The sequence below is a fragment of the Peromyscus eremicus genome, chromosome 5 (assembly GCF_949786415.1).
Source record: "Peromyscus eremicus chromosome 5, PerEre_H2_v1, whole genome shotgun sequence".
Taxonomy (NCBI): Eukaryota; Metazoa; Chordata; class Mammalia; order Rodentia; family Cricetidae; genus Peromyscus; species Peromyscus eremicus.
In genome coordinates, this window is record NC_081420.1 from 11,500,713 (window position 1) to 11,527,901 (window position 27,189).

The 27,189-nt window shown below is 46.3% G+C and overlaps 1 protein-coding gene and 1 long non-coding RNA gene across 4 annotated transcripts in view; one reads left to right on the forward strand and one right to left on the reverse strand.

Moving 5' to 3' along the window:
- Nucleotides 1-5,176: 5,176 nt before the first annotated feature.
- On the reverse strand, nt 5,177-27,151 carry LOC131910958 (uncharacterized). 3 transcript variants are annotated; one of them, XR_009379255.1, is made up of 3 exons: nt 27,065-27,151; nt 14,813-14,867; nt 5,177-5,899 (listed from the first exon to the last, which is right to left on the reverse strand). It is a non-coding gene; the product is annotated as an uncharacterized LOC131910958 (long non-coding RNA). The 3 variants fall into 3 exon arrangements; XR_009379253.1 differs by lacking the exon at nt 5,177-5,899 and adding an exon at nt 13,640-13,854; XR_009379254.1 differs by lacking the exon at nt 5,177-5,899 and adding an exon at nt 13,892-14,034.
- Nucleotides 22,160-27,189, forward strand: part of Auh (AU RNA binding methylglutaconyl-CoA hydratase) — a 113,784-nt gene continuing 108,754 nt past the window's right edge. The window contains exon 1 of the mRNA XM_059262937.1: nt 22,160-22,375. Coding sequence (XP_059118920.1) covers nt 22,189-22,375 — 187 coding nt within the window. The 5' untranslated portion in view covers nt 22,160-22,188. The remainder of the gene's footprint in view (nt 22,376-27,189) is intronic.

Consider the following 27,189-nt stretch of genomic DNA (forward strand, 5'->3'; position numbering starts at 1 on the left):
TCATTTTAACACTTACTCTTGGCAGCGTGCAACAGGGCAGAAGTGAGCAAAGTGCTGTTCTTCCTGTTCATTGAGTTTGACAGTAAATTGACCTCAGGCCAGACTGTTCCACAAGGAAGCGAAGTAGGGTATACTAGCTGGTAAAAAACAACAATCCAGCTGAGGAAGTATCTAGGTGAGAGAGTGCTTGCTTAGCCATACAGTAGGCCCTGAGCTTCCTCACAGTACCAAAGAAGAAAAAAGAACAAACACAAGCGTCAAACTGTAGCTAAGCAGAAGAAAATGACAGAAATGGCTGGAGTTACTGTGCTTATCAATTTTGTCAAGTTCTCTCATCCCAGGTGGCCCATAAGTCCTCTCCAAGGTCATCCATCAGGCTATTTCCTTTTTTTAAAGATTTATTTTTATTAAGTGTGTGTGTGTGTGTGTGTGTGTGTGTGTGCGCGCGCGCACATACCTGCAGTATGCAAGGAGGCCATTCCCTTGTTTTGGAGTTACCAATGGATGTGAGCCTTCTGATATGGTGCTGGGAGCTGAACTTGGATTTTTTTTATAAGAACAGCAAATCTCTTAACCACAGAGCTGTCTCCCCAGCCCAGCCAGCTGATGTCCTTGATAGTTGAGTCCCACAGAGGTACGTGGTGTCAGATGAGGAAAGTGAGGGAGTATGCCTTTGTGCACCGTGTGAGTGTAAGTGTGTGTGTGAGAGTGTGTGAATGTGTGTGAGTGCATAAGCATAAGTTTGAGTGTATGTGTGTGGGGGGGGCGGGTATACACATGCTTGCTCTGGTCTTCCTCCCTCTTATAAAGCCACTTGTATTCAATCACAAGGCTCTACCTGATGACTTTTTCTGACCCTCATCACACCTCTCAAGACCTGTGCTGTCAATACCACAAAGGGATTGTCTTTTAGCTTCTCATGATGGGAATACATTCAACACCTGAAGCCTTCGGGGATTTTAGCTCACATCCAAATCCTTCCCACCAAATGGAGCTCCTGCCTAACCATGTGGTAACGCCTTTATAATGAAGCTTGACAAAGAGCAATGGCAGATCATATTATTGTGTTTTCATGGGAACTTAAGATGGATATAAATGCAGTTCTGTTGAACATAGAGTTGAGAGGCCTCAGCCTGTCTCTGCAATCCCCCTTCTGAGCCATGATTGGAGAAGGAAGTGACAAGGGGCTGGGAAGCCCAGGACATCAGATCTGGAAGCTTCTTCAAAGAAATACCCTGCCCAGTCAGAAAGGAGTTGTCCTCCCATGGAGCAAGTGCTTGTGTTTGGGGGAGCCCAGCGGTGCCCACCCTTCCACAAAGCTGGGATAGTACCACACCTGAAATCTCTGGAATGTCTGCAGTTTGAAATACAACACAATGAATACACATCTCTTCTTCCTCACAATTTTACAGATGGATGAGTTGTTCTTACCATAAGTCTTAGTAACCACAACATTTCAATTGTTTCCTCTTTATTAAAAGAATGCTTTTAACCCTTACGTTTAAAAGAAGCATGGAGTCAGGTGTGGTGGCACACACCTTTAATCCCAGCACTTGAGAGGCAGAGGCAAGCAGATCTCTGAGTTTGAGGACAGCCAGGACTGTTTCACAGAGAAACCCTGTTTCAAGAAGAAGAAGAGGAGGAGGCAGTGACAGTCGCATGGAATTGGAGGCATCACTGCTCAGGTGATTGGGGCAGTTATTAGTAAAACAGTGGTTTCTTAAATAGGAACACCCTGTATAGTAACTTTCGGTCTGATGGCTAAAACAGCTAAGTAACTGGCAGGCAGGTAGTAAATATAGTGTGGACAAGCTGGACAACAGGGTATTTCTTATCCAGGGATGGATGGAGTGAGATAGCCTGCAACTTGAACTGCTTGATTTATTTAAGTAGTAAACATGAAAAATAAATGAAAACGTTTATTTGATGTTTTCAGAACAATATTGAAAGCTCAGAAAGAGAATTTTCAGTAAAAATCTGAAGTAGGGCTGGTGAGATGGATTTGTGGGTAGGAGTGTTTGCTGCCAAGCCTGACTACCTGAGTTCAAACCACAGAACTCATGTGATGGAAGGAGGAAACAGGCTTCCAAAAGCTGTCCTGTCCTCCACACATGAGCGCGCGCGCTCTCGCTCTCTCTCTCTCTCTCTCTCTCTCTCTCTCTCTCTCACACACACACACACATACACACACACACACACACGCACTGTACAAAACAAACAACCCAAAAGCAAACAACTAGCTAGAATATGGCCGTCTGTCCTTCTGTGTTTTCTGTGTTCCGTCTATGTTATCTGTGGCCTCATTGGCTCCAGCTTTCTGCTGATCCTATATATGGGACCACGGTGGGAAGCAGTCCTTCCCTACCACTGTCTGGCTACATCCCTCAAGCTATGAGGCTGAGCCCTTCCCCATGAAGAATTAACAGTACCAGGAATGATTGAATCTGAGTGTGGTGGCTCATTCCTGGGGTGTCAGCATATGGGAGATGGAGTCAGGAAGATCAGAAGTTCAAGGTCATTTTTGGCTACAAGGCCAATTTGGGCTAGCCTGGACTACATGAAACCCTGTCACGAGGTAAAGCAAGACCAGCGAGATGGCTCTACCAGTAAAGGTTCTCACCTGAGTTTGAACTTCTGAATGCACAGAAAAGTGTATGTGTGTGTGTGTGTGGGGGGGTGAACAGCTTCACAAATTTGTCCTCTGACCTACACACATGTGCTCAGTGTCCACACATACATCATTCACATGTGCAATGATAATAATAATTTAAAAATCAAATACAAATGAAAAGTTACTAGTATGCTCTCTTATTTGCTAGTAATAATGGGCAGCTAGCTTATTGTGAAGGAACCAAAGAGTTTGTTGGGCTTACTTACAGAGCGTGGGTGAGGGGTCACTGACAGGGGCATGTGTGGCCCTAAAGCAGCCACACTGTAAAGTCTTCGCCCAACACGGATAGTGGCTTTCCCATGAAGATGGTGACAGTCTGACTCAGAGAAACTTCACCTTCCAACAACTGCCTTGTATGGAACTTACAGACCAGGCTCCTCTCCTGTCAATCCATCCTAGTGTGACTCACATCTTTCCCAGACAGCGCCAACGATTTGATGGAAATCAGCCACCTTTCTGAGTACGAACCGAGGCCATAGTAATACCTTTCATAAGATAAGTGACTGCAGTCCTCTGAAATATGCACTGGACATGGTTCTATTCCCAATGTAAAGTTCGTCCCTTATTGGTGTCAGGCAAGTTGAGCTTTGAAAGACACACATACACCCCATGTCCACAGTGCTCTTAGGAGTCCTGGGGGCTGGAAGGTGCCTGCCTTTTGGGATGCAGAGGAAGAGAGTTAGAGGCAAGCCTCGGCACTCATTCTGAGATCACTAAGCTGAGTTTGAACTGCTACTCCTCCAGCCTACACCTCGACATACTGAGATTGTAGGCATGTTCATCCATGCCTGGTTTACATGGTGCTGGGGCTCAAACTCAGGATGTCATGCATACTAGGTCAGCACTCTATTGCCTGAGCTACAGCTCCAGACCCCTATAGGCTTTATGAGTTTTAAAGGCATATTTTAGCATCTCAGTTTTAGGTGCTTCGATGTTTGGGGATTTCAAAGAGGAGTGCATCTCCAGTTCTTCTACCCCCTATCTCCTAGCAGAGCTTCTCTGGAGTTTTGGAGCTTTGATTCCTCCGACTCCTGTACTAACTGTACTTTGTAAGTAAGGTAGTTTGGACTTCAGAAGGTACAGGAGTCTTCTCTGTTATCTATAGGTGTGTAGGAAATCACAGGCCTGCTTGGGTGTTCTTCCATCACTACTGAAGTCAGCTGTCTTAGTTACTATTCTACTGCTGTGAAGAGACCAAGACATGACCAAAGCAACTCTGTAAAGGAAAGCTTTTAACTGGGAGCTTGCTTACAGTTTCAGAGGTTTAGTCCATGATCATCATGGTAGGAAGCAGACAAGCATGGTGCTGGAACTGTAGCTAAGAGCTTTGTATACTGATCACAGGCAGCAGGCAGAGAGGAATACTGGGCCTGTGGCTGGGTTGTAAAACCTCAAAGCCCACCCCCAGTGGCACACCTCTTCCAACAAGGCCACACCTTTTAATTCTTCCCAAACAGTTCCACTAACTGGGGACTTAGCAGTCAAACCTATGAGCCTATGGGTGGGGCGGGGGAGGGGCATTCTCATTCAAACCATTACATTAGCTATGCACTGGGAAACTATGCCAGACTAGGGTGTGCTCATCAGGAATTATTTATTCAAGGTACTAGATAGCACCTCATAGAACAGAAGGCCAAAGAATAGGAGACCTCCTTGAGGAGTTAAAAATCCTTCCAAGGTTGTTCAAGTCACCTTGGGCAAAGTAATCAGTCACCTATTACATTCTGGGGAGTCTGGAGAAAGTAATCAATTGCCTATTACATACTGGGGAGGGGCTCTGAATTAAACCAGCTCCAGCTGACCTCCGAGCAGAGAACTTGTTAACATGACAACTGACCCAGCATCATTCCAGCAGCCTTCACTGTATTTATAGGATTCTAAATCCACCGTCTGCTTTTGTTGTCTCTGTCCACCTTAGGCTTCTGATGTAATAAAAAGTTATTAGTTAAAGCAGTGTAGTTTTGTTTGATTAGTGAAAGGGGTCTCATGAAGCCCTGGCTGGTCTCCAATTCACCGGGTAACCAAGGATGACCTTGAACTTTTCTTAAGTCTTACTTTTTAAAATGTTTGTTTTCATTATATGTGTGCGCCTGTGTGTGTGCATGTTTATACAGATGCCCTCAGAGGTCATCAGGTCCTGTCCCTAGAGCTGGAGTTACAGGTAGTTCTAAGATACCCAAACCAGTGCTAGGAACCCAACTTGGATATTCAGCAAGAAGTCGACCACTGAGCCAGCTCTCTAGCCCCTGACCTTAAACTTCTGATCCTCCTGTCTCTATTTCCTGTAGTAGCATGAAGGCAGTACATCTGCCTTCATGCTAGGGATGTAACCCAGGATCTTATGCATACCAGGGAAGTTGTCTACTAACTGAGCTGCATTCCCCAGTCCTAGGTCATTCACTAATGCCTTGTATGCATCTTTACAAATTAATCCTTATTAAGATGTGAAGGAAAATATGCTAGTTTGTTGTTATACATTCTTCTAGAATGAGAGCAGCCCCTGAATGTTGAATCTTCAATGATAACAGAACCGTCAGGAGCATCTGCCTAGCTGTTAATTTCTAATAGACCTCATGGGCAGCAATCTGTTCTCCACACACAGTGCTCAGCCACTCTTCATGTCCCTGAGAGGAGATGGCGTTGAGCCAACCACTGCTGGTTTGCTAACATTATTTTAAACTCATTTTACTTATTTATTTGCTGTAAATAGTCTGCCATTGAAGCATGTGACTTACTTAAACAAATCTCACTAAAATTCCATTTCTACCAAATAAAGACTAAATTAGGACTAAGATCTGAATCAGGAAGAGACATACACACTAGAATTCAGAGAATGTCTATTTTGTGAAGTTTTGTGGTATTCTTTCCAGCTGAGATATTCCTGAAATGAGTCAGTCAGAGGCCCAGGAGACCATGGTAAAATCATCTTCCACAACCTGCCCCCAGATGTATACTCACAGGGCATTTCGTGGGACACTAATACAAGGCAAGTCACTCACAAGCAACTGTGCACCTGGCTTCCGGATCTAACAACCCTCTTCTCTTCCTCCTCCTCTCCCTTCCTTCTACCTCTCCACCCTCCTTGGTTACAAATGTTCACACAGGCTGGAAAATGGCTCAGGAGACCATTTGCCATGAGATGGCGGTCCACTTACTTACTCCGTCTGTGCTTAGTTTCTTCATCTGTAAAAAAGGAATCTCTGATGCTCTTCATTGCACCTGATAATCCTGAGGGTAAAAACCAAAGAATTGTGGGAAGTGTAAGAATACCAGTTATATCAGATTAGAGCCCATCCTAGTGACCTCATTTTAAAAGTTGAAATGTTAGAACATGAGGCTCAGTGGTTAAGAATACTAGCTGCTCTTGCAGAGAACCCCAGGTTTGGTTGCCAGCACCCACACAGCTCTTAAAAACATCTATAGCTCTGGTTTCAGGAGATCCAATACATTCTTCTGGCTTCTGAGGGCTCTGTGCACACATGGTACACATAAATACATGCAGCCAAACACTCATACATAGAAAATAAAAATAAATAAAAGTTGAAATGCTGAACAAATGGTAAAGACACATGAAGAGGTTCATCTTTGCTTTTAAGCATCCTATTAGAGTGGAGAGGTGCTAGCGCTAAGAAGTAGCTTAGTGGGTCAAGCGGGCAAGTGTGAGGGTCTGAGTTTGAATCCCCAGAACCTAAGCAAAACCCATCCTTGTAGCATGATGTGCCTATAATTCCTATAAGGAGACGGGAGATAGAATCCAGAGAATCCCTGGGAGCCATCTGGCTAGCAACAAGAGATCCAGCCTCAAACATGGGTGGAAGGTGAGGATTGGCACTAGAGGCTGTCTCTGACCTTTATACACTCACTGTGGCACATCTCTACCCACGCGCGCATACACACACACTCACACACACACACACACACACACACACACACACACAAAATTTTAAAAAGAAGAATGGAACTGGGTGGTGGCGGTACACCTTTAATCCTAGCACTCAGGAGGCAGAGCTAGGCAGATTTCTGTGAGTTCGAGGCCAGCCTGGTCTACAAAGTGAGTTCCAGGAGAGCCAGAGCTGTTGCATAGAGAAACCCTGTCTTGAAACCAAAAAAAAAAAAAAAAAAAAAAAGAGAAGAATGGAGACATGCCAGAGACAGCAGGATGTGGCTGTCTGGCTTTGTTTTCTGCCTAAGGAAAAACCACAGCCTGGGCAGTTTAAACAACAGATTTCTATTTTCTTACAATTTGGAGGCGGGAAATTCAAGTTCGAGTTGAATTGTAAGCAGGGCATCTTCTCCTCATGTCCTCATATGACCTCTCCCCTTTCTCTCCTCTCCTCTCCTCTCCTCTCCTCTCCTCTCCTCTCCTCTCCTCTGCTCTCCTCTCCCTTTCTCTCTGTGTATGTCTCATAATCTCCTATTCTTGTAATGATACCAGTAATGTTGGATTAGAGCCCACCCTAGTGACCTCATTTTAACTGAATCACTTCTTTAAAGACTCTGCCTCCAAATATAGTCACACTCTGAAACCTAGGAATGAGGATTTCAAGCTAGCAACTGGCAGTATATAACTCAGCCCTATCAGTGCCTTATCTGACTGTGCATCCTGAGGATTTGGCAGATTTTGCACAAACCTAGCATACATACCTCCTACGTGGTCCAGCTCATACAGCTCCATGCAGTTGCTAGGGTTCCCTATCTTTTTCAACAGTAGGTGATTTCAGATGATTGACACCCATTATAGGCAACATTAGACTCAGACTTGACTCAAGTAGACAAAGAGGTTTTCACATATTTTTAAGGTCATGGAATATGGAAGAAATATGATATAGCAGTATAGAGAAACACTAGCCTTCCCTTCTCCACCTGATCTCACTGCAATGACCAGTGGTCAAGTCTGTGTATAGATTTCCATACTAAAACTTATGTAGACTTCTTCTAAAACACATGTATACATGTTCCATGTGAAGCCTTCCCACACCTGCCACACTAGCCTACTTTTATCACATAATTTCAGTTCAAAGGCAAACATAATCAACACATTTTATGAGCAAGTATGTAGTAAAAAGCATGCCTCCCATTTACTGGTAATAGCAGGAAGTCCCAATGTATTCTATCTCTCTGTCTCTGTGTCTTCTTTCTTCCTTTTCAGATTTTATCATTTGGCCAATGTCTTGGCTAATTTCTTGTGTCAACATGACTAGGCTAAGGGTTGACCAGCTATCTAATAATACATTGTTTCTGAGTATGAGTGAGAATGCTCTGAATCTGCAGATTCAGCCAACCCTTGAGGGTTAATTGAATTAACTGAGGATGGAAGACCTCCCCACTCTGGGTGGTACCATCTGTCTGCAAAATTTGTCTTAGTTGCTTTTCTTATTGATGCAATAAAATCCTGACAAAAGCAACTTAAGAGAGAAAGAGTTTATTCTCGCGAGAAGTCAAGATGGCATGAGCTTGATGCATTTGCTCATGTTGTACCCACAGTCTCAAAACTGAGAGTGATGAATGTATGCTGCTGCTAAGGTTTCTAACTCCAAGCCAGGGAATGGAACCACCCACAGTGGGCAGGACTTTGTCTTAATGTAATCAAGACAGCTGCCTTCAGGCATGCTCAGAGGCCTGTCTGGGGTGATTCTGCACTCTGTCAAGTTGACAGTGAATTCTAACCATCACAGGCTTTGTACATGCTGATCTCAGCGCCTTCCTCACCTTGCTATTCTCCTGCCACAGAAGGCTGCATCCGACTCTGCTAAGGACAATGGGCTACTGAAGAAATAAATGAGTGGGCTACTGAAAAAAGATGTGCATAGAACTGCATTTTCTTTTGGTTTCCACATACAAGAGAGAACGCATGATACTTGTCTTTCTGAGTCTGACTTGTTTCATTTAACATGCTGATCTCCAATTCCAGCCATTTTCCAGCAAATGACATAATTTCTTCTTTACAGCTAAATAAAACTCCATTGTGTATATATGTCACAATTTCTTTTTCTATTCATCTGCTACTGTGCCCTAGGCTTGTCCTAGTTCCCGACTATTGTGAATAAAGCAGCTATAATCAGGAATGTACAAGTGTCTTAGTCAATGTTCTGTTTCTGTGAAGAGACACCATGGCCACAGCAACTCTATAAAGGGAAGCATTTAATTGGGGCTAGCTTACAGTTTCAGAGGTTTAGTCCATTATCAGCATGGTGGGAAGCATGACAACATACAGGCAGACATGGCGCTGGGGAAGAATCTGAGAGTTCTACATCTGGATCCACAGGCAGCAGGAAGAGAGCGAGCCTGGGACAGACTTATGCTTTGAAATCCCAAAGCCCACCCCCAGTGACACACTTCCTCCAACAAGGGCACACCTGCCCCAACAAGGCCATACCCCCTAATGCCACACTCCCTAAGCATTCAAATCTATGAGCCTATGGGAGCCATTCTTATTCAAACCACAACAATTCTCCATGGTTTGCTGACCTTGAGTCCTTCAAGTGTGCATTCAGGAGTGGTACATAGTTAGATGGTGTCATAGTTTTATTTTCAATGTTCTGAGGAACCTCTACTTTGATTTCTATGGTGGTTGTACCACTTTACACTTTCACCAGCAATAGATAAGAGTTCCGAGTTCCCTACATCCTCACCAGCAACTAGTGTCATTTTTTGTTGTTTTGTTTGTTTTTTTTTTTTTTGAGACACGGTCTCATTACATAGTTCTGGCTGTCCTGGAACTTACTATTTAGACCAGGCTGGCCTCAAACTCATAGAGATCAGACTGCCTCTGCCTCCTGAGTGCTGGGATTAAAGGCATGTGCCACAATGCCTAGGCTTCTTTTTTGTTATTTTCTTTTAAAGACTTTAAAATTTTTTAATTATGAGTATGTGTGTAGGTATGTACACATGAGTGCAGTGCCCACAGAGGGCAAAAAAGGGGTTGGACCCATTGAACTGGAATTACAAACAGTTTGAGTATTGCTGGGAAGCAAACTTGGGTCCACTGGAAGACCAGTATGAGCTCTTAAACTGAGCCAGCTCAGCCCCATCTTCCCTCCCCCACTCCAAGGAGGTCTCTCGTAGCCTAGGCTGACCTTCAACTTGCTATGTAGCTGAGGATGACTTTGAACTCATAATCATTCTGTCTCCACTTCTCAAGTTCAGGGATTACGTGTATGTGTGTGTGCGCGTGCGTGTGTGCACAAGTGCATGTGTGCCTCCACATCCATTTTATACAGTGTTACAGAGCAAATCCAGAGCTTCATGGAATACTAGGCAAGCACCCTACCAATGGGGCCACATACTCAGACCCTGTTTCTTTGAAAAGAACTCACATACTACCACAAAAGTTGCACTCAGATCTTCTTGCTGGGACCTGTCCTCGCAGGGGCAGGAGAACTGGCTCACTATGCCATGACACGCACACAAATAATGAGCGCATCACAGTGTTCTCTCAGCCCATGCTTCCCCAACAGCATGTACAGTGACACGGGCTGACCTGGTGTCTCTCTGATTCTGCAGCGATGGTTTTGTAACTTCAGCTTTGACAGTCAGTAGTGAGTTACCATTCACACCAGTGACCTGCAGAGTTTGGCAATGGATAACCGGGCATGCGCAGCCCAAGCACAGAGCTTGCTTAGCACATCTTCATCCTCCTTCCTTCCTGATTCCGATGGCTCTGACCCACAGCTGTGTCGAGCTGGGTACCAATGTGGACATCTCCTTTATGTCAAGTTTCTGAGCACTTCAAGTTCCTGATTGGTTCGCTTCTTGAGTCCCACAACATGGATATGTCTGTGAACAAAGATGGAGCTCTCTCTCATGGCCATCTGACCTTGGCAGAGCAGGACTGCTTGCTGCTTCTCACAACCTTCCTGTGCAGGAGCCTCTGCTCAGGCCATTCGGGAAAGGAAGAGTGTGGGGCCATGTCGTTGGAAACCTAGAAGCAGCAGCTACTCCCTGTTATTATAGACACAGCAATCATGATAAAGAAAATGCTATTATTATGACATGGTTTGTGCTTTATTATTCTGCCTACTGATGATGAATGAGGGTTCTGACTGGTGTCTCTGCTTAACAATTCAGAGGAAATTAATCCAGAACGGCCCAAAGAGCTCCGGTTATTTGAAACAGCTTCTCATCCAACGTTACTCACTATTGCTCAGACACTTTTGGTTCTTGGGGCCCAGGGAAGGGTCAGGCCAGCCATTTCTGCTCACCAAACAATCTCAAGCACACATGCAAATATTCTCATGCAGCTCGTGCTGGGACATGCAAAGGACCAGAGGTGCTGCTTGGTAAAACGGAGGCGGCTTGTCCTATACAAGCAGTTAGGGACAAAACACATCTTCTAAACAGAACTTCAGGTGATCTTGTAAGTTACTGTAGAAACACCGGACAGGGCGCATCTAAATGGTTTTTAAAATAGGTCATTTGATGTATGGGTTCTGTGTTTGGATGTGAGTTTGCACTTCTCCAGGGCTCTGTGTATTAAAATCTATTCCCCATTACAAGAAGTTATGAGGATGGAAGCTATCCCACCATGTGTTTACAGGAGGAACCTTGCAAGATAATACAGGGTCAGATAAGGTCATCAGGTAGAGCCTTGGGATTGAATCCAAGTGGTTTTATTAGAGGAAGACCAGAGCAAGTGTGTGTGTGTGTGTGTGTGTGTGTGTGTGTGTGTGTGTGTGTATGTCCACTTCCTAACTTTACTCATTTGACAAAATAAATCACTTTGGGTTTCAGCCAACAAGAAGGTCAAATTGAGCAAAATTTTGATGCTGCATCTCTAAATTATTGAACTTAATTTTAATGAATTAATTTCTTTTTAAGGCAGGGACTCATATAGTCCAGGAGCGCCTGAAACTCACTTTCTAGCAGAAGCTAACCTCAAATGCCTGTTCCTCCTAAATCTACCTCCTGAGTGCTGGGCTGACAGGCATGTGTTCCACCATGCCTGGTTTATACAGTACAGGAAGCCAAAGTGGGGGCTGGGTGAGGCAGGGTGGGGAGCTGTGTGCTAGGCAAACACTACACCAATTGAGCCTCATCCTAGCTTTCTCTTTTCTTCTGAATGTTGACTGTGCACTCCTTTTTTTTTTTTTAAGAATATCCAAGAGTAGCCGGGCAGTGGTGGCACACATCTTTGATCTTAACACTCGAGAGGAAGAGACAGGAGGATCTCTGTGAGTTCAAGGCCAGCCTGGTCTGAGTTCCAGGATAGCCAGGGCTACACAGAGAAAACCTGTCTCAAAAAAACTAAAACAAACAAACAAACCAACAAAAACTTAAAAGTCAGTTGTCCAAGGTGACAGGCACTTGGTATCAGCTTCTGGGCAGCAGCCATTCAAACATGAGACATGGGACAACTGTACAGGAAAGCCAGGGGTTCTTGCTGCTCACTGCTGCAGCTGGATGGGAGCTAACATCTAGAAGATGCTCCTTTCAGGTCCTCAGGCTTCAGCCTAATTTAATCAGCGCTCTAATTTACAGACAGCTCATCAAGTGACTTCAGGGGATGGCATATGCAGAACGTTTCTACAGCCAAATGACAGTAATACTGCCGACTGAAAGAAGGTCTGACTTGTTTCCTGAATTATTGATAAACTCTGTTGCTTAGAATAAAACCACGAGCTATAGACAAAACCCTGCGCAGAATCTAGTGATCCCATAAAGGGACTTGCCGTCGGTGCTGAAGTGGAGAGTAAACATGTCCTATTGGCCTTAGTTCAAGATAGGAATGTTTGTACGCTCCAGTGTAGGCTGCTCAAATTAAATGATTAATTAATGAGTTGAAGGTAATGTGGTTTGCATGAAAGAGACTTCATTTTGATTGGCAATGTCATCCTTGCCAGAAGCCAAAGGCCAACAGTGCTTAGGGGCTCTGATTCCTGACCTGCTTCCTAAATGATTTTAGGGCTGTCTTTCCAGAGGGGGTTGTATGTTAGAATAGCAATAAAGGCCCACTAAGGAAAAACTCATGGTCAAGAGAATAGAATCTCCGGTCTGGGTGAAGCCCTAACATTCCAGTTGGGTATGATCTATCACTCTGTAAAGGGACGACTCTTAGGAAGGTGGGCTCACCTTAGGCCATACTAAAGAGACAGGTGGAATAATTCATCCTTTAATGAGATACCGAACTTCTTCTCTGAATCCCTGCCTCTAGCACAGTTACTTCTTGGGATGAAGCTGGGCAGCTTTGTAAGTTTGCCTGCTTTTCTGAATTAGTCGGAAGAGTGCATCTCCTCCTTTGCTCCTTCCATTCTTTTCTAAGCATGCTTCCCTCAGCACTTCAGGCTTCCTTGACGCTTGGGGCTTAGTTTTTCTCTAAAGCTCCCTTCCCTGCTATGTGGCATCTCCTCCAGGGCAAAGACTCCCCTGAGGATTGAGATCAACCTGGTAGACTCAGTCCAGGCAGGTCCAGTCCCCTCCTCCCAGGCCGAGCCAAGCGTCCCTGCATAAGCCCCAGGTTTCAAACAGCCAACTCATGCGCTGAGCACAGGACCTGGTCCCACTGCCTGAATGCCTCCCAAACAGATCAAGCCAATCAACTGTCTCACCTATTCAGAGGGCCTGATCCAGTTGGGGACCCCTCAGCCACTGGTTCATAGTTCACATATTTCCATTGGTTTGGCTATTTGTCCCTGTGCTTTATCCAACCTTGGTCTCAACAATTCTCGCTCATATAAACCCTCCTCTTTCTCACCAATTGGACTCCCGGAGCTCCACCCAGGGCCTGGCCATGGATCTCTGCATCCAGTTCCCTCAGTCATTGGATGGGGTTTCTAGCACAATAATTAGAGTGTTTGGCCATCCTATCACCAGAGTAGGTCAGTTCGGGCTGTCTCTCGACCATTGCCAGCAGTCTATTGTGGGGGCATCTTTGTGGATTTCTGTGGGCCTTTCTAGCACTTTGCTTCTTCCTATTCTCATGTGGTCTTCATTTACCATGGTCTCCTATTCCTTATTCTCCCTCTCTGTTCTTGATCCAGCTGGGATCTCCCGCTCCCTCAAGCTCTCTTTCCCTCCACCCTCGCCCTTCATTACCCCCACTCACGTCCAGGCTGTTCATGTAGATCTCATCCATTTCTCTGTCATTGGGCGATCCCCGTGTCTTTCTTGGGGTCCTGTTTTCCAGGTAACCTCCCTGGTGTTGTGAGTAGCAATCCAGTCATCCTTGTTCCACATCTAGTATCCTCCTATGAGTGAGTACATACCATGTTTGTCTTTCTGAGTCTGGGTTACCTCACTCAGGATGATTTTTTCTAGATCCATCCATTTGCCTGCAAACCTCATGATGCCATTGTTTTTCTCTGCTGAGTAGTATTCCATTGTGTATATGTACCACATTTTATTTATCCATTCTCCAGTTGAACAGCCTACAGAATGGGAAAAGGTCTTCACCAACCCCACATCTGACAGAGGACTGATATCCAGAATATATAAGGAACTCAAGAAATTAGACATCAAAATGCCCAACAGTCCAATTAAGAAATGGACTATAGAACTAAACAGAGAATTCTCAACAGAGGAAACTCAAATGGCTGAAAGACATTTAAGGAATTGCTCAACATCCCTAATTATCAGGGAAATACAAATCAAAACAACTCTGAGATACCACCTTACGCCTGTCAGAATGGCTAAGATCAAAAACACTGAAGACACCTTATGCTGGAGAGGATGTGGACCTAGGGGAACTCTCCTTCACTGCTGGTGGGAATGCAAGCTTGTACAACCACTTTGGAAATCAATATGGCGCTTTCTTAGAAAATTGGGAATCCATCTCCCCCAAGATCCAGCTATACCACTCTTGGGCATATACCCAAGGAATGCTCAATCATACCACAAAGGCACTTGCTCAGCTATGTTCATATCAGCATTGTTTGTAATAGCCAGAACCTGGGATCTAAAATTCTTAACTGGATGTCTGTCTCAATGCACATCTTTAATTCTTGCACTTGGAAGGCAGAGGCAGGTGGATCTCTGAATTCCAGGCTGGCCCATGAGCTTCTGGATGATTCTGCCATCTCTACCTCCTACTATTAGGGTAGGCATGCTGAGATTGTAGGTGTGCAGCAATGAATCCCACTTTTTGTTTTAACACGGGTTCCAGGGATATAAATGGGGATCACCAGGCTCGAGAAACAAGTGTTTTACCTGCTGAGCCGTCTCCCTCGCCCAAGCTTATTTAAGGCCGGTTGCAGCGTGGAATCTGAAATTAAAATAATAGTCTCTTATATTTGATATTCAAGTCTATTAAGACCTATTGCTCTATATTGCATTTGCAGTGGATATTTGTGTATGTTATTGTCAGGTCCAAAGGAAACTCCATTTCCCCAGATTCTAAAAGGCAGAAGAGACAAATGGCTATCTGAGCCATTTATTATACCAAAGAGCATGGTGGCCTCCAGGCTCCCTTAGTATCACAAGTACCTGTTACACATTTCAAAGTCCTTGCTAGCCTCCTAGCCCTTCTCACCTCCTCCCCTACCCTAAACTCTGTCCAGCTCATGGGCTTCCCTCCCATAGCTACTCATTCTCCTCATAACCCTGCTGATTCTTTCCTGTCTTCTATCACCCCCCCTCTCTCTCTCAGCTCTACAGCACTCTCTCCCTCTATCTCCTCACTTGCTCTATTCGCTCTACTCCTGCTTTGGTCGTGGTCAGGTCCCATCTGCTGTCCATATTCAGTCTACTACTATCTCCTTCTCTGAATTTTTGCAGATGCCTCTGGATGTTCTCTCTCACATCTACAATCTATTGACCTAATTAACCTTCCCCTTAACGATACTATGGGATGGTCATGTCATCAGTTTATACAGTTAGCTCATGTTTCCCCCCCACACCCCAGGGTTTCAAATAACACAGGTTGATCTTCCTGTCTCCCCCTCCTGAGTGCTTAAAAGACAGGTATGCACCATCACACTTGGTTTATGTGGTAGTAGAGATGTAGTAGAGATGGAGCCCAGGGCTTGCTTCTCCAGTGCTCTGTGAACATCTAATTGAGCTAAGACATTCCCAGTCTTTGCACACTTTTATAACCTTGAGAGGTGAGCCCTTTTGCTAAGACATTCCCAGCCTTTGCACACTTTTATAACCTTAAGAGGTGAGCCCTTTTGTATCTCCGCATCACCAAATGATGTTTTAAAAGTATTCAGTCGCTCACATTGAGCTTTTCCTATCAAAAAGACCTGATTTCAGGCCAGGTGTGGTGGCACAGGCCTTTAATCCCAGCACTTGGGAGGCAGAGGCAGGAGGATCTCTGTGAGTTTGAGGTCAGCCTGATCTACAAAGTGAGTTCCAGGACAGCCAGAGTTGTGACACAGAGAAACCTTATCTCGAAAAGCCAAAAAACAATCTAAAACAAAACTTGTGTATCATGGGTTCTTTCCCTGCTAGCTAGTCAGCTTGAGAAAGTTTTTGTTTGTTTGTTTGTTTTTGAGTTAGGGTCTCACCAAGTAGCTCTGGCTAGCCTGTAACTCTCTAAGCACACCCATCTGGACACAAACTCAGAGAGATCTGCCTACCTTTTCCTCCAGAGTACTGAGATTAAAGTCATGGGCCACCACTCCTGCAGCATGAGTGCTTTGAACAACAGGTTTGCATCCAGGTGTTTGAAGAAATGTGTTTGAGAATATTCTCCAGGAGTGGAAAAATCAGCTTGTAACAGACTGGAGGCTTGGCTTCAGGCAGCTGGCCCCTCCCCTTGCAGGAGGACCCTGGAATCTCCAGGCTTCATCATGACCTTGCTGCAACTCAGCCTTGCTGGGCAGTCCTGCACCATGATTTTTCTCGCTGTGATATTCGTGAACAAATGCTTTATTCAGAGAGACAATTATGGGCCTCACATGCCTGCTGTTCCATAAAAGAACAGCACTTCAAAGCCTTGAAGTAGATTCTATCTGCTGCTTTGGGGGACTGATTTCTGGATAGTCACAAAACAGAGAGGAGAGAGGGGAGAGGGGAAAGGGGAGAGGAGAGAGAGAGAGAGAGAGGGAGAGAGAGAGAGGGAGAGGCAGAGGCAGAGACAGAGAGACTGAGCTGTCATCTGCTGCTCTATTATGAACCTTCTGAAAGCAGTGGCTTAGCTATTTGAGATGAGGTCTCTTGTAGCCCAGGGTGGACTCAAACTCACTGTGAAGCTCAGGCCAGCCTTAAGCTCATTGTGTAGCCCAGGCTGGCCTGCACTCCTGGTCCTCCTGCTGAGTTCGCTTCGTGCTGGGATCACAGGTGTGCCATGCCTGGTAATTGGGGTCTACTCTGCACAAGAGAAGCCTTGCAGTACCAGTGTCTCCACTCTGAGGACACCATGCCTAACATGATGGAGATGGAACACCCATGTGCAGATGTCCTAGGGGAAAGAGAGGCAGTAGCAGGGAGGGGGGCTCGTGAAGAAACTTGCCTGGATTTGCACTGGGCTCTGTAGCTTATTAACGATGTGCCTGTTGACCAAATGCTTCTTATGGTTACCTGTGAGCGTGTGACACAGGGCACATGTGAGCCCCAGGTGGTTCAGGCTGCTGGCACTGTCACTGCCTGAGGCATTGCTTCAGAACTGGGCTAGTCAGGGCAGGAATAGGTCAGCAGAGCTGGCTGCAGGGAACTGGAGGAGTCCGTTCTCTGCTGTGTGGTCTCTGTTGGTGTACACCTTGGCAGGCTAAGAACAGCGAAGCTGGAGTTCTAGGCCAGCCTGGGCTGTCATAGACTTTACATAAATGAACAAATAAAATAATTTCTAATACTGAGCTATGACTCTCCCAAGTGCACGGAGTGAAATCCTCTGCCTTACTGTGTAAATATGAAGTAATTAAGGCTGGGAGGCTCATATGGGTGAAGCCCAACTGTATTGTTTGTGATTAAACTTGGAGGTTACAACCAGTGCCTCAAGTTAGGTCTAGCCACCTGTCCTCAACAAGCCAATTAAATCAGTCACACAAGCCGGGCGGTGGTGGCGCACACCTTTAATCCCAGCACTCTGGAGGCAGAGCCAGGCGGATCTCTGTGAGTTCGAGGCCAGCCTGGGCTACCAAGTGAGTTCCCGGAAAAGGCGCAAAGCTACACAGAGAAACCCTGTCTCGAAAAACCAAAAAAAAAAAAAAAAAAAAAAAAAAAAAAATCAGTCACATAACAGTGGAAAGCAGGGAGCTGGGTGGTGGTGGTGGTGCACACCTTTGATCCCAGCATTTGGGAAGCAGAGGCAGGTGGTTCTCTGTGAGTTCGAGGCCAGCCTGGTCTACAGAGAGAGTTCCAGGACAGCCAAGGTTACGCCAAGAAACCCTCTCTCAAAATAACAAAAATATAAAAAGAAAAAGAAAAGGAAAGCAGGAAAAGGAGGAGGTTCACAAAAGGAGGTGGCTACATTGGGAAGAGGAGCTAGCAGCAAAGAGATCCCCAGAAGCCTCTAAAAGAATCTAGAGAGCCAAGGTCACGCATATCTAAGCAGTCCCTCGAAGGCGCGGTCCTGCCCACACTATTTGGGCCCTAGTCTCACCACCGTGTAAAGTGGTCTAAGGAGTTGTAGGGACTGTGAAATCTCTTCCTAGGAGTCAAGTCTCCTCTCTGGCTGGCACCTTTTCCTTCTCCTACCATGAGACCATTTCTCAGGGGCCTATTGTTGCAAAGATCTCAAAGTCAGATGGAAAGACCTGAATGTCTCTTTTAGAATATCCTCATCTCTGCCAGGCCTGCTACAACAGGACTGCTGCCCCTCTAAGCAGAGGAAGGGACACCAGGGACAGGTGCATACAGTGGAGAAGTCAGGTGGGGACACAGTGAGAAGGTGACCATCTGCATTCCAAGGAGATAAGCCTCAGAAGAAACTGACTCTGCCAACACTTTGACCTTGGATTACAACCTCCTCATCTATGAGGAAGTGAAATCAGTTGTTTAAGCCGCCTGGTCTGTGGTAGGCAGAGCTGACTAGACACCCTGTCCTGCCCCCTTGACACCACAGGAGGACAAGGGAGTTAAGAGGACAGAATACAGTTAGTGCTTAAGGCACAAGGATCAATGAATTCCGGGGCTATAGCAGGGCAGGGTTTAAACCCCAGATTTCTGGTTCTCTAGCAAAAGAGAAGAGACTATCTTTTAGGAGAAGCAGGAGAGTATACCTACAGGCTTATTAAAGCAAGAGGGGTAAAGAGCAATAGGGTTGGTTTCTAGACAGCTTTGTGGCCAATTCCTACCCTTCATTTTTTGGGTAAATGAAGGAGACGACCATATTGTTATCAAAGTGTCCAGTTACTCCTTGCCTTTCAGTGAACCCCATCTCAATAGACACATCAGAAGCTGAAAATATCTTCCTTCAAAACTTGCTTAATACTTCTCAAGTGCTAAATATTCCAGCTTAGCGATGTGGCACCCGGTCCAGTCTTGCTTGGGTTGTCATGATCCCAGGCTGAGCGTGTGTGTGTGTGTGTGTGTAGATATGCTGCTGCCAGCCTTTGAAAAGACCCAAATTCAAAGTCACTTGTTTGTTTGTGCATGTGTGTGTGTGAATGTCCAAGTGTGAATATCGAACGCTCTGTATGCTGTGAATGTGTTGCTCTGATTTGGTTGATAAATAAAATGCTGATTGGCCAGTAGCCAGGCAGGAAGTATAGTAAAGGCGGGATAAGCAGAGAGGAGAATGCTGGGAAGTGGAAGGCTGAGTCAGGAGACACTGCCAGCTGCTGCCACCATGAGAAGTAAGATGTAAAGATATTGGTGAGCCATTAGCCACGTGGCAAGGCATAGATTTATAGATATGGGTTAATTTAAGAAATAAGAACTAGATAGCAAGAAGCCTGCCACGGCCATACAGTTTATAAGTAATATAAGTCTCTGTGTGTTTACTTGAGTCTGAGAGGCTGCAGGAGCTGGGTGGACACAGGAAAACTCCAGCTACACATGTAGAGGTCAGAGGACCCCAGGTGTCGCACCCTACCCCATGGGAGGAAGCTTCTGGGCCTTATGTGGTGTGCTGCTTCACCTGGCTGGTCATTTGTGCCCTTTGAAATGTTCTTTGTAATAATCTGAAATGGAAGTAAAGTGCTTTCCTCAGTTCAGTGAGCTCTTCTGACAGAAGACTGTTCCCGAGGAAAGGGTGGTGGGAACCAGTGCAGAGCTGGTTGGTCAGAAATATGGGAGGCCTGTGGTCGCTGGTTGGAGGCCAACCTGGGCAGTGTAGGGAGACTTCATGTAAAAAGCCAGCTGACCAAATAAACACATGGTTGGGGGGTTGGTTTCCCAGTGTGATGGAGTCTTGTAATTTTAGGTTGTCTCTGCATCTATGTTAAAGATTAAGGTAACTCTTTTACCCCTGAGACAGGGCCTGGCCACCCTGATGCAGTTGGTTTCCAGTTCTGCGCCCCTCCTCAGTTCTTAATTTGGTCCATTCAGATGCCTGTCTTACCTCCCTATGGGACAGACAGCCCATGGCACTGTCCTCACCCTGTATGGATTGCCAGGTATGCAGAGATGAACCCTCTGACCACAGTGGGACTCAAACAGGGGCTTGCTCTAAATCCACCAATTAGAAGCCACCATGTCAGCTGGCTCTCATCCTTAATCAATCTCTCCTTCCCCCTCCCCTCTCTCTCTCCCTCCCATTGGCTGGCTTCCCTTTCACTCCCACACCTCCTGTTTGCCTAGAGACTTCAAAATCAACTTGGAGAAACCATAAACCCTGACAATAACAATCTCAGCACTTAGCAAAAAGAACATTGCTATCAGAAAAGGATACAACCTAACTTTCAAGAACAACTTCCCAAGTGGCACTTGGCAGAAACTCACAGCAGAGGGTGTCCCAAGGTCATTATCATAGCAGAGGCAGACACTTGTAACAACACAGGCTCTTCTCCTTCTGGAGACTAGCCCAGCAGGTGGGAACATTGAGGATGCCAAACATAATGTATTCTATCAGAATTTCTATGGCCAGAGTGTAATCTCCTGGTCTGGAAGGACTGGGAGTGCTCTAAAGAGACCTTCTCTCTCTCCCTTTAGCTTTAGACTGTGAAATAAGGCTCCCCAGGGAACTGGAATCCCCCCCCCCCACGCCCCCAGGAATCTCACAGTGGGAGAAGGAAAAGACTGAATCTGGGTATTTCTCACAGACAGTGCTGGCCAGGGATGGCAGGGACCACACACTAACTTGCCTGGCTATGCATGATTTTGTCTCTCGACTTTAACTGAAGAAGGACCTGACGCATCATTGGATCTCCGTGTCTCTCTTCCCAGTATGGACAGATTTGAATCAATCTCCCATTTCTGCTTTTCACTATCAATTCAGTGATTTTAAATGGTTTGTTTACTGAGGACGTGTGGTGGAGCCTGGTTTGTTAGGACTCTGAGGGGCACAAGTGCCAACTCTTAAACTCCAGCAACAGTGATACTTTTTGAAGACCCTGTTCCTCAACAGGCTTCCCCTGAGTGGAGAGCTAAGAAAAGCCAGGTACCAGGAAATTCTCAAACAAGGCACTCTAAGGAATATCTTCACAGAACTGACCAGAGGTTTCGGGAGTAGCCCTAGGCTTGAAATTGCACCTGGGCCTGAGCTTTGGCTGGGCTTTCCTTGGGGTGGGTTCTCGTTGGGACACAGGCCTCCAGGAAGTCCCCATAGGTGGGGAGGAGGACCCATTTCCCTATTTGCTGTTTCCCCTTCACTTACCAGGTTTATCAGGCACATCTAGTGACAAGCAGAGAGGTCCCATGCTGAGCTGCCCCCTTGTTCCACCAAACCTAAGGGAATGGAGCAATTTTGCTCACGGTTGCTGCTCACTAAACACAATGACCTTGGGATGGGAGTCATTAGTATGGGAGCCTGAGGTCCTGGCAGCCCTGATAAACTAATTCAGCCACCTGTCTTTAATAGGCCAATTAGAGATAGTTCAATGTGTCCACACTGGGAAGAGGAAGAAAGGGGTCCTTTGATGTTCTTGTCCCCCAGTCCATTTTCAAGGTCCTGGTAGGAGGTTTAAACAGAGGGCAAGGAGTATGCTTAGCTAGGTAGTCTTGGTCAAGACAAGGTCCCACCCATCACTGACACATCATTATCTCCAGTCTTTCCTGCAAGGTGGTCTGACAAGTTGTCAGAACTGTGTGACACTTCTGTCTGGAGAGAAGTTCCTCCTCTGAGTGGCCTCTAGGCTCCAAAGTGCCCGTTTCCACATGGGATACAGGGAGGAAATTTCATTTCCTTTTGTATTTTTAACAGCCTGACATCCAAAGGGAGGGATTCAAAGGTGTGTCTTTGGAGTATCTTTGCTCCTGCAGGGATGGTCAGTCACAACCCTAGACTGTGGTCCAAGGAGTGCACTGGTACTTGAGAATGTGTCCCCTTAGCGTTTCCATAGCTTTAACGATGCCTCTTCTCTGCGGTGGCAAGAGACTAATGTCACACTGGCAGCTGCAGACCTAGACCTCAGAAACCGCCAGGGCCCGGGTCGGGCCAGACGGAGAGGGGCGGGGCCAGAGCGCCAGACGCCCGTCGTGCGCGTGCGCGTCTCCAAGCGGGGGCGGAGCCTGGCGGCGGGCGCCCGCTGTAAACAGACAACATGGCGGCGGCGGCTCCGGGCGCTCTGGGCGCCTTGAGGGCCAGTCGTGTCCGCCTGGTGGCCGCGTGCTGTGCGCGGCTCGGCCCTGCAGCCTGGGCCGGGGGTCCCGCCCCGAGGAGGGGCTACAGCTCTGAGGTGAAGACGGAGGACGAGCTGCGCGTGCGGCACCTGGAGGAGGAGAACCGAGGTGAGCTGCGGGCAGCGCGGGCGAGGCCGCGGAGGTCGGCCCGGTTGCAACTGCGGCTGGAGGGTACGGTGGCCCACCCGGTTCAGCGCGCAAGGTGCTGCTGCTCGCGCCTGGGGGTCTCTGCAGCCAAGGTCAATGCCAGGGGTTTAGTACTGGGCCGGGCTTGTTTCTTGCTGTGTAATAGCTCCCTGCCACCTCAGGCATCAGTGCGAGAGTTGTAGGAGCTGCAGCGGGGATGCCTTTTATTACCCGAGAGAATCTTAAATTAGACGCATCTTTTTCTTTTGCACATTTTAATCTCGGAGAGTTAGTTTTGGGGGACTGTTGCACTTCACTTAAAGAATTTTGAGCACTTCTAATTTTTTTTTTTTTTTTTTTGCCTTGCTGAGTTACGTGGGAGTAAATAAAGGATATTCATCTTGCCCTTGGGCCCCTGTTCTGGGAGGAGACAGATTAGTGCACGACAGAGGGTGGGGGCGTTGGAAAGGTAAGATGCAGAGGAATAGTGAGGAAGTTCCTTTTAGTTGCCATGTTGGCTTAACTATAGGGGTGGAGAAGGTGGGATAGGGGATTGCCCAGGAAGGAAGAGAGGACCACTCATTGCATTTTGACATCCATTTATAGGGTGCTGTAATCCGTTAAGTAGAAGTGGAAAATAAGTCAGGATGGCTGTCTTTTAAGAAGCTCTTCTGTCTATTGAAGATCAGATGATGGCTTGCTCAAAGGCTTTTTGAGAACCCTGCAGTGTCTGCAGGGTTTATCTCTCACTGTGGAACTTAGGAAGATCCTCAGACTCAAGAGTGCTGGCATCACAGGGTTGAGCCACCGCGCCGACTCCAAGGCATTCTGTAGGTATTGGAGACTTGAGGGTTCTGGATTTGATTTCCCTGCTCTCCAGCCGTCGAATGTATCAAGCAGAATGATGAGATGAGATGGTTACTGTGCCCGATGAGTAGGTAACCTTTGTGAGGTGCTCAGGAGTATGGAGAGTCATTTTGTTTCTTGCCCATTCAAGCCATCTGAGACAGTGGAATGGTCAAAATGATGGAGATATGTATTTGGGAAACTGCAGATGACAAGGCTGGTATGACAGAGCAGGAAGCCCAGCTGGGAGCTTAGACAAGCAGGCCTAGAATCATTAGAGCCTTGAATGCCAGTCTTCTGGGTAAGCTTAGTGGTGCTGGAGATTCAGTTAAGTTCTGTGCTCCAGTGGTGCCTTACTTATGAGGAGGTTGGGAATATGGCTAGCTGTATGTACCAAGTTCCGTGTGCTTTTGTGAGTGCACGTTCTGTGCAAATCCACACAGAACATCTGGGAAGTCTTTACGTTCGTATGTGATTGGGCTGCAGGGGAAGAAAGAGCACATGGAAGATGCCTCGAGAAACGGAATGTTTTCCGTTGATCAGAAATCTAACTATCGGTCGTTAGGACACCCTGGCCTTAGCACTGAGCCGGCCAGCATTCTTTGAGGATTGGCAGAAATGACCGTGCAGGCTTTGCTCTGTTTTTTACCACTGAGCCAACTGTAAGGAGTGCAAAGAGAAACATGAGGGCTGGGGTACTGCAGGATGGAGTCTCCAAAAGGTTGGGGATGTAGGTTTAAGAGGGACACTGAGGCAGATTGTTGGTGTTTTAGTTGCTAGAGTTTTGTCATGAACAGACAGACAACAAACAGCATGGCAGGGACACAGGAGAGTTCAGGCCCTGCCGTCAGAGACTGCAGCGTTGAGGGGGCTCAGAAGAGTGAATCGGAGTTCACAGGAGTGGTGGTCTCTTACAGACCTTTGAGGATGGCTGTGCTTTCTCAGCAGGATCTTGTACCCAGGCTAGATGATGCCCAGGCAGGAGGTAGGGGAAACGATGGGGATCAGACTGTGTGACCACCACTGTCTCCTGTGATGTAAACTCACTCCTCCTGGTGAGAAATCTCAGTGTTCTCAGGATGGTGCCTGGTGGGGAGAGGGAAGGGGCTGCGGCAGGTACTGTGGATTCTAACAGCACATTCTTTAGAGTCTCCTGGTGGTTTTGTCAGAGTCATGAGTCCAGAATTTGATCCTCTCAGCCTTTCAGAAACATGAGAACCCTCTGGGACCAGAGAAGCACCAAGCTTCATTTGTAAGGTTAGGGCCCGCCGCAGAGGTGGGTGTGTGCAGAACACTTTAAGCTTGACTGTCCAGACTGCCGGCTGTCTCTGTCTATTCCTGCAGTTTTTTGGAATTTGCTTGCTTGCACTTCCTGTTTTCTTGGGTAACATTATTTTCCTTCTCAGATCTTTGATGGGGTTGAGGACTAGATAGTTACAGTTATAATCCTCTCATATCTTAGCTAATAACACCTTGGGTACTAAAGTTAGATTCTTCAGGATAGGACAGCTATTGGAGTAACATGCCGTTTACCTATGGTCTGGATATTTTTGGGTATTTAGTGTGTGTCTCTTGTTTGATGTTGTTCTTGCTGGTTATATTTCTATTTTATTTATGTTATTACTTTTCCCCTCTCCTGGACAATACTTGATAGTCGTTCCTATTGTATATAGTTTTGTATTAGGTTAGAACTTTCTTATTTAGACAAAAGGGGCAGATGTAGTGGATACATGTTCTACCTACCTATGACCTTGAAGTACCAGTCCCTGGGGTGTAGCCTCAGGGCTACCCTTAAGACCTGAGACGAATGTAGGCCACTCTGTTCTCTCCCTGGTGGGCTTGGATGGTGGGGCTGACTCAGGCACCAGGAGCAGCATAGGACAGGACCTTCGTGGTCCAGAACCCTGCAACAATTCACCTGTCCTGTGTGGTGAGTTGGCCTTTCCGATTTATCTCAGGGCTCTGTGTTTGCAGTTTGCAGTGGGGCCTCAGACAGCCTCCCTGCCGCGTATTTCTCCTCCGGGTTTGTTCATCCTGCTCAGTTTTAGAGTAGCCTGTGGGTCTGGTCTTGTCTTGCAGAGGCCCCTCTTAGTTGTACCCCCTCCCCCTTCACACTGTGTGCTGGGGGATCTTCTGCTTGCAGGCCTTCTCCTTTGGTCCGCCTCAGCTCACCCCTGCAGCTGCCCTGACCTTGCTCTTCTGCAGCCCTTTCTGCTTAGGCTTCTGTACATGCTTCCGGGAATGGCTTCTCCCCGCCCCTAGGAACTTTCTTTTCTGCAGGGTGGTAAGCTTGGGCTATACAGTGACCCATTTTAAAGATGGCTTTGTGAAACTGTTGGGACAGTTTCTGGCAGATAGCACAAACAAGCAAGTGAACAGGGAAGTCATTCTTGAGGCACCCTCTCCATCCTTCACTCGAGATGCAAAGATCGGGTGAGAGATTTCTTTGAAACCTTCTATGGCCCTTATTTTTGCCACCTTTACCTATGGTAGGCTGGTAGATGCGGCAGAAGTCTGCTAGCACATCTTTCTTCATGTTCTAAAAGATGAATTTCCATGTATTTGATGAATATGTGAATTATCTCAATAATAAAGTTACAGAGTTTTGAATTACTGAGGTATGATTGATGGGCCATAATATTCAACATGTAGAGTGCATCTTCACAGTTGTGCTCTCTCAACACAATCCCAATTTAGAACATTTTTACTTTTGTTTTTTAAAAAGATTTCTTTATGTATATGTATGTGTGCATGTATGTGCATGTGAGTGCAGTGCTCACTGAAGCCAAAAGAGGGTGTGGGATCCCCTGGGGCTAGAGTTACAGTGGTTTCGAACCACCTGATGTAGGTGCTGGGAACCGAACTCGGGTCCTCTGTAAGAGCACCAAATGCTCTTGACCACCAAACCATCTCTCCAGCTTCAGTTTTAGAACATTGAAAAAATCAAACTCAAAATAAGCCCTCTCATCTTCAACAAGACACTCCATTTGCTTCCCCCCCCCCCAAGAAAAACCCCACAACATTTTACCTCTTTTTGTCTCCATTGACTGGCTCCATTTCTGCTTCTCTTGTCATGAAGGGAATAGTTTTGTTACGCTCATTTTCCAGCTGCTCATTGCTGATGTGTGGGAGTCCACTGGAGTTCTGTCCGTAGACACTGTATTGTGCGCGTTGATAACTTCTCTTATTTGTCCTCATACTTTCTGTATTTCCCATATTTCGCATGTCATTTGGAAACAGTGGCTTTGCTTCTTTCTGAATGTCGTTATTTCTTTTTCTCGCTAATTTATACAGCTGAATTTACCTCATCCTGCCGCTCTTGATCCATGGAGGAAAGCATTCAGACTTTGCTCACTCAGTCTGAATCAGTTGAGGAAGCTTCTTCCATTTGGAGAGTGAATTTTTATCTTGTTGAATTTTGTCAAGTACGTTTTCTGGAATAATCTTGGTTTTTCTTGCTTAGCTTGCTGGTATGATGAATCACTTTAAATGCTTTTCAGTGATGACCCACACCTCTACCCTGGAGTAAATCTCATGTGATGGTGATATGTGGTTCTTTTGTTGGATTTGATATACTTGTATTTTATGTGCAACTATATTTATGAGAAATATTGGTTTTTAGTTTTCTGTTTCTATAATCTTTTTCTGGTTTAATACTAACCTTGTAGACTGAGGTAGGATATGTCTTTTTGGTTCTATTTTTCACAGAGCCTGTTTGTTGAGAATTACTCAAGTTTCTTTCTTTGATAGAGGCTTATCAAATCACTCACTTTAAAAACTACCCTCTGGGGGATAGGGGAATGGCCCAGGTGTTAAAGTGCTTACCATGCCTGTGTGAAGACTGGAGTTGGGACCTTCAGAGCCACCCAGATGCCAGGCGGGGCTTGGTGGCCCGCTGGGGCTTGGTGGCCAGCTGGGGCTTGGTGGCCAAGCAGGCTTGGTGCTGTCAT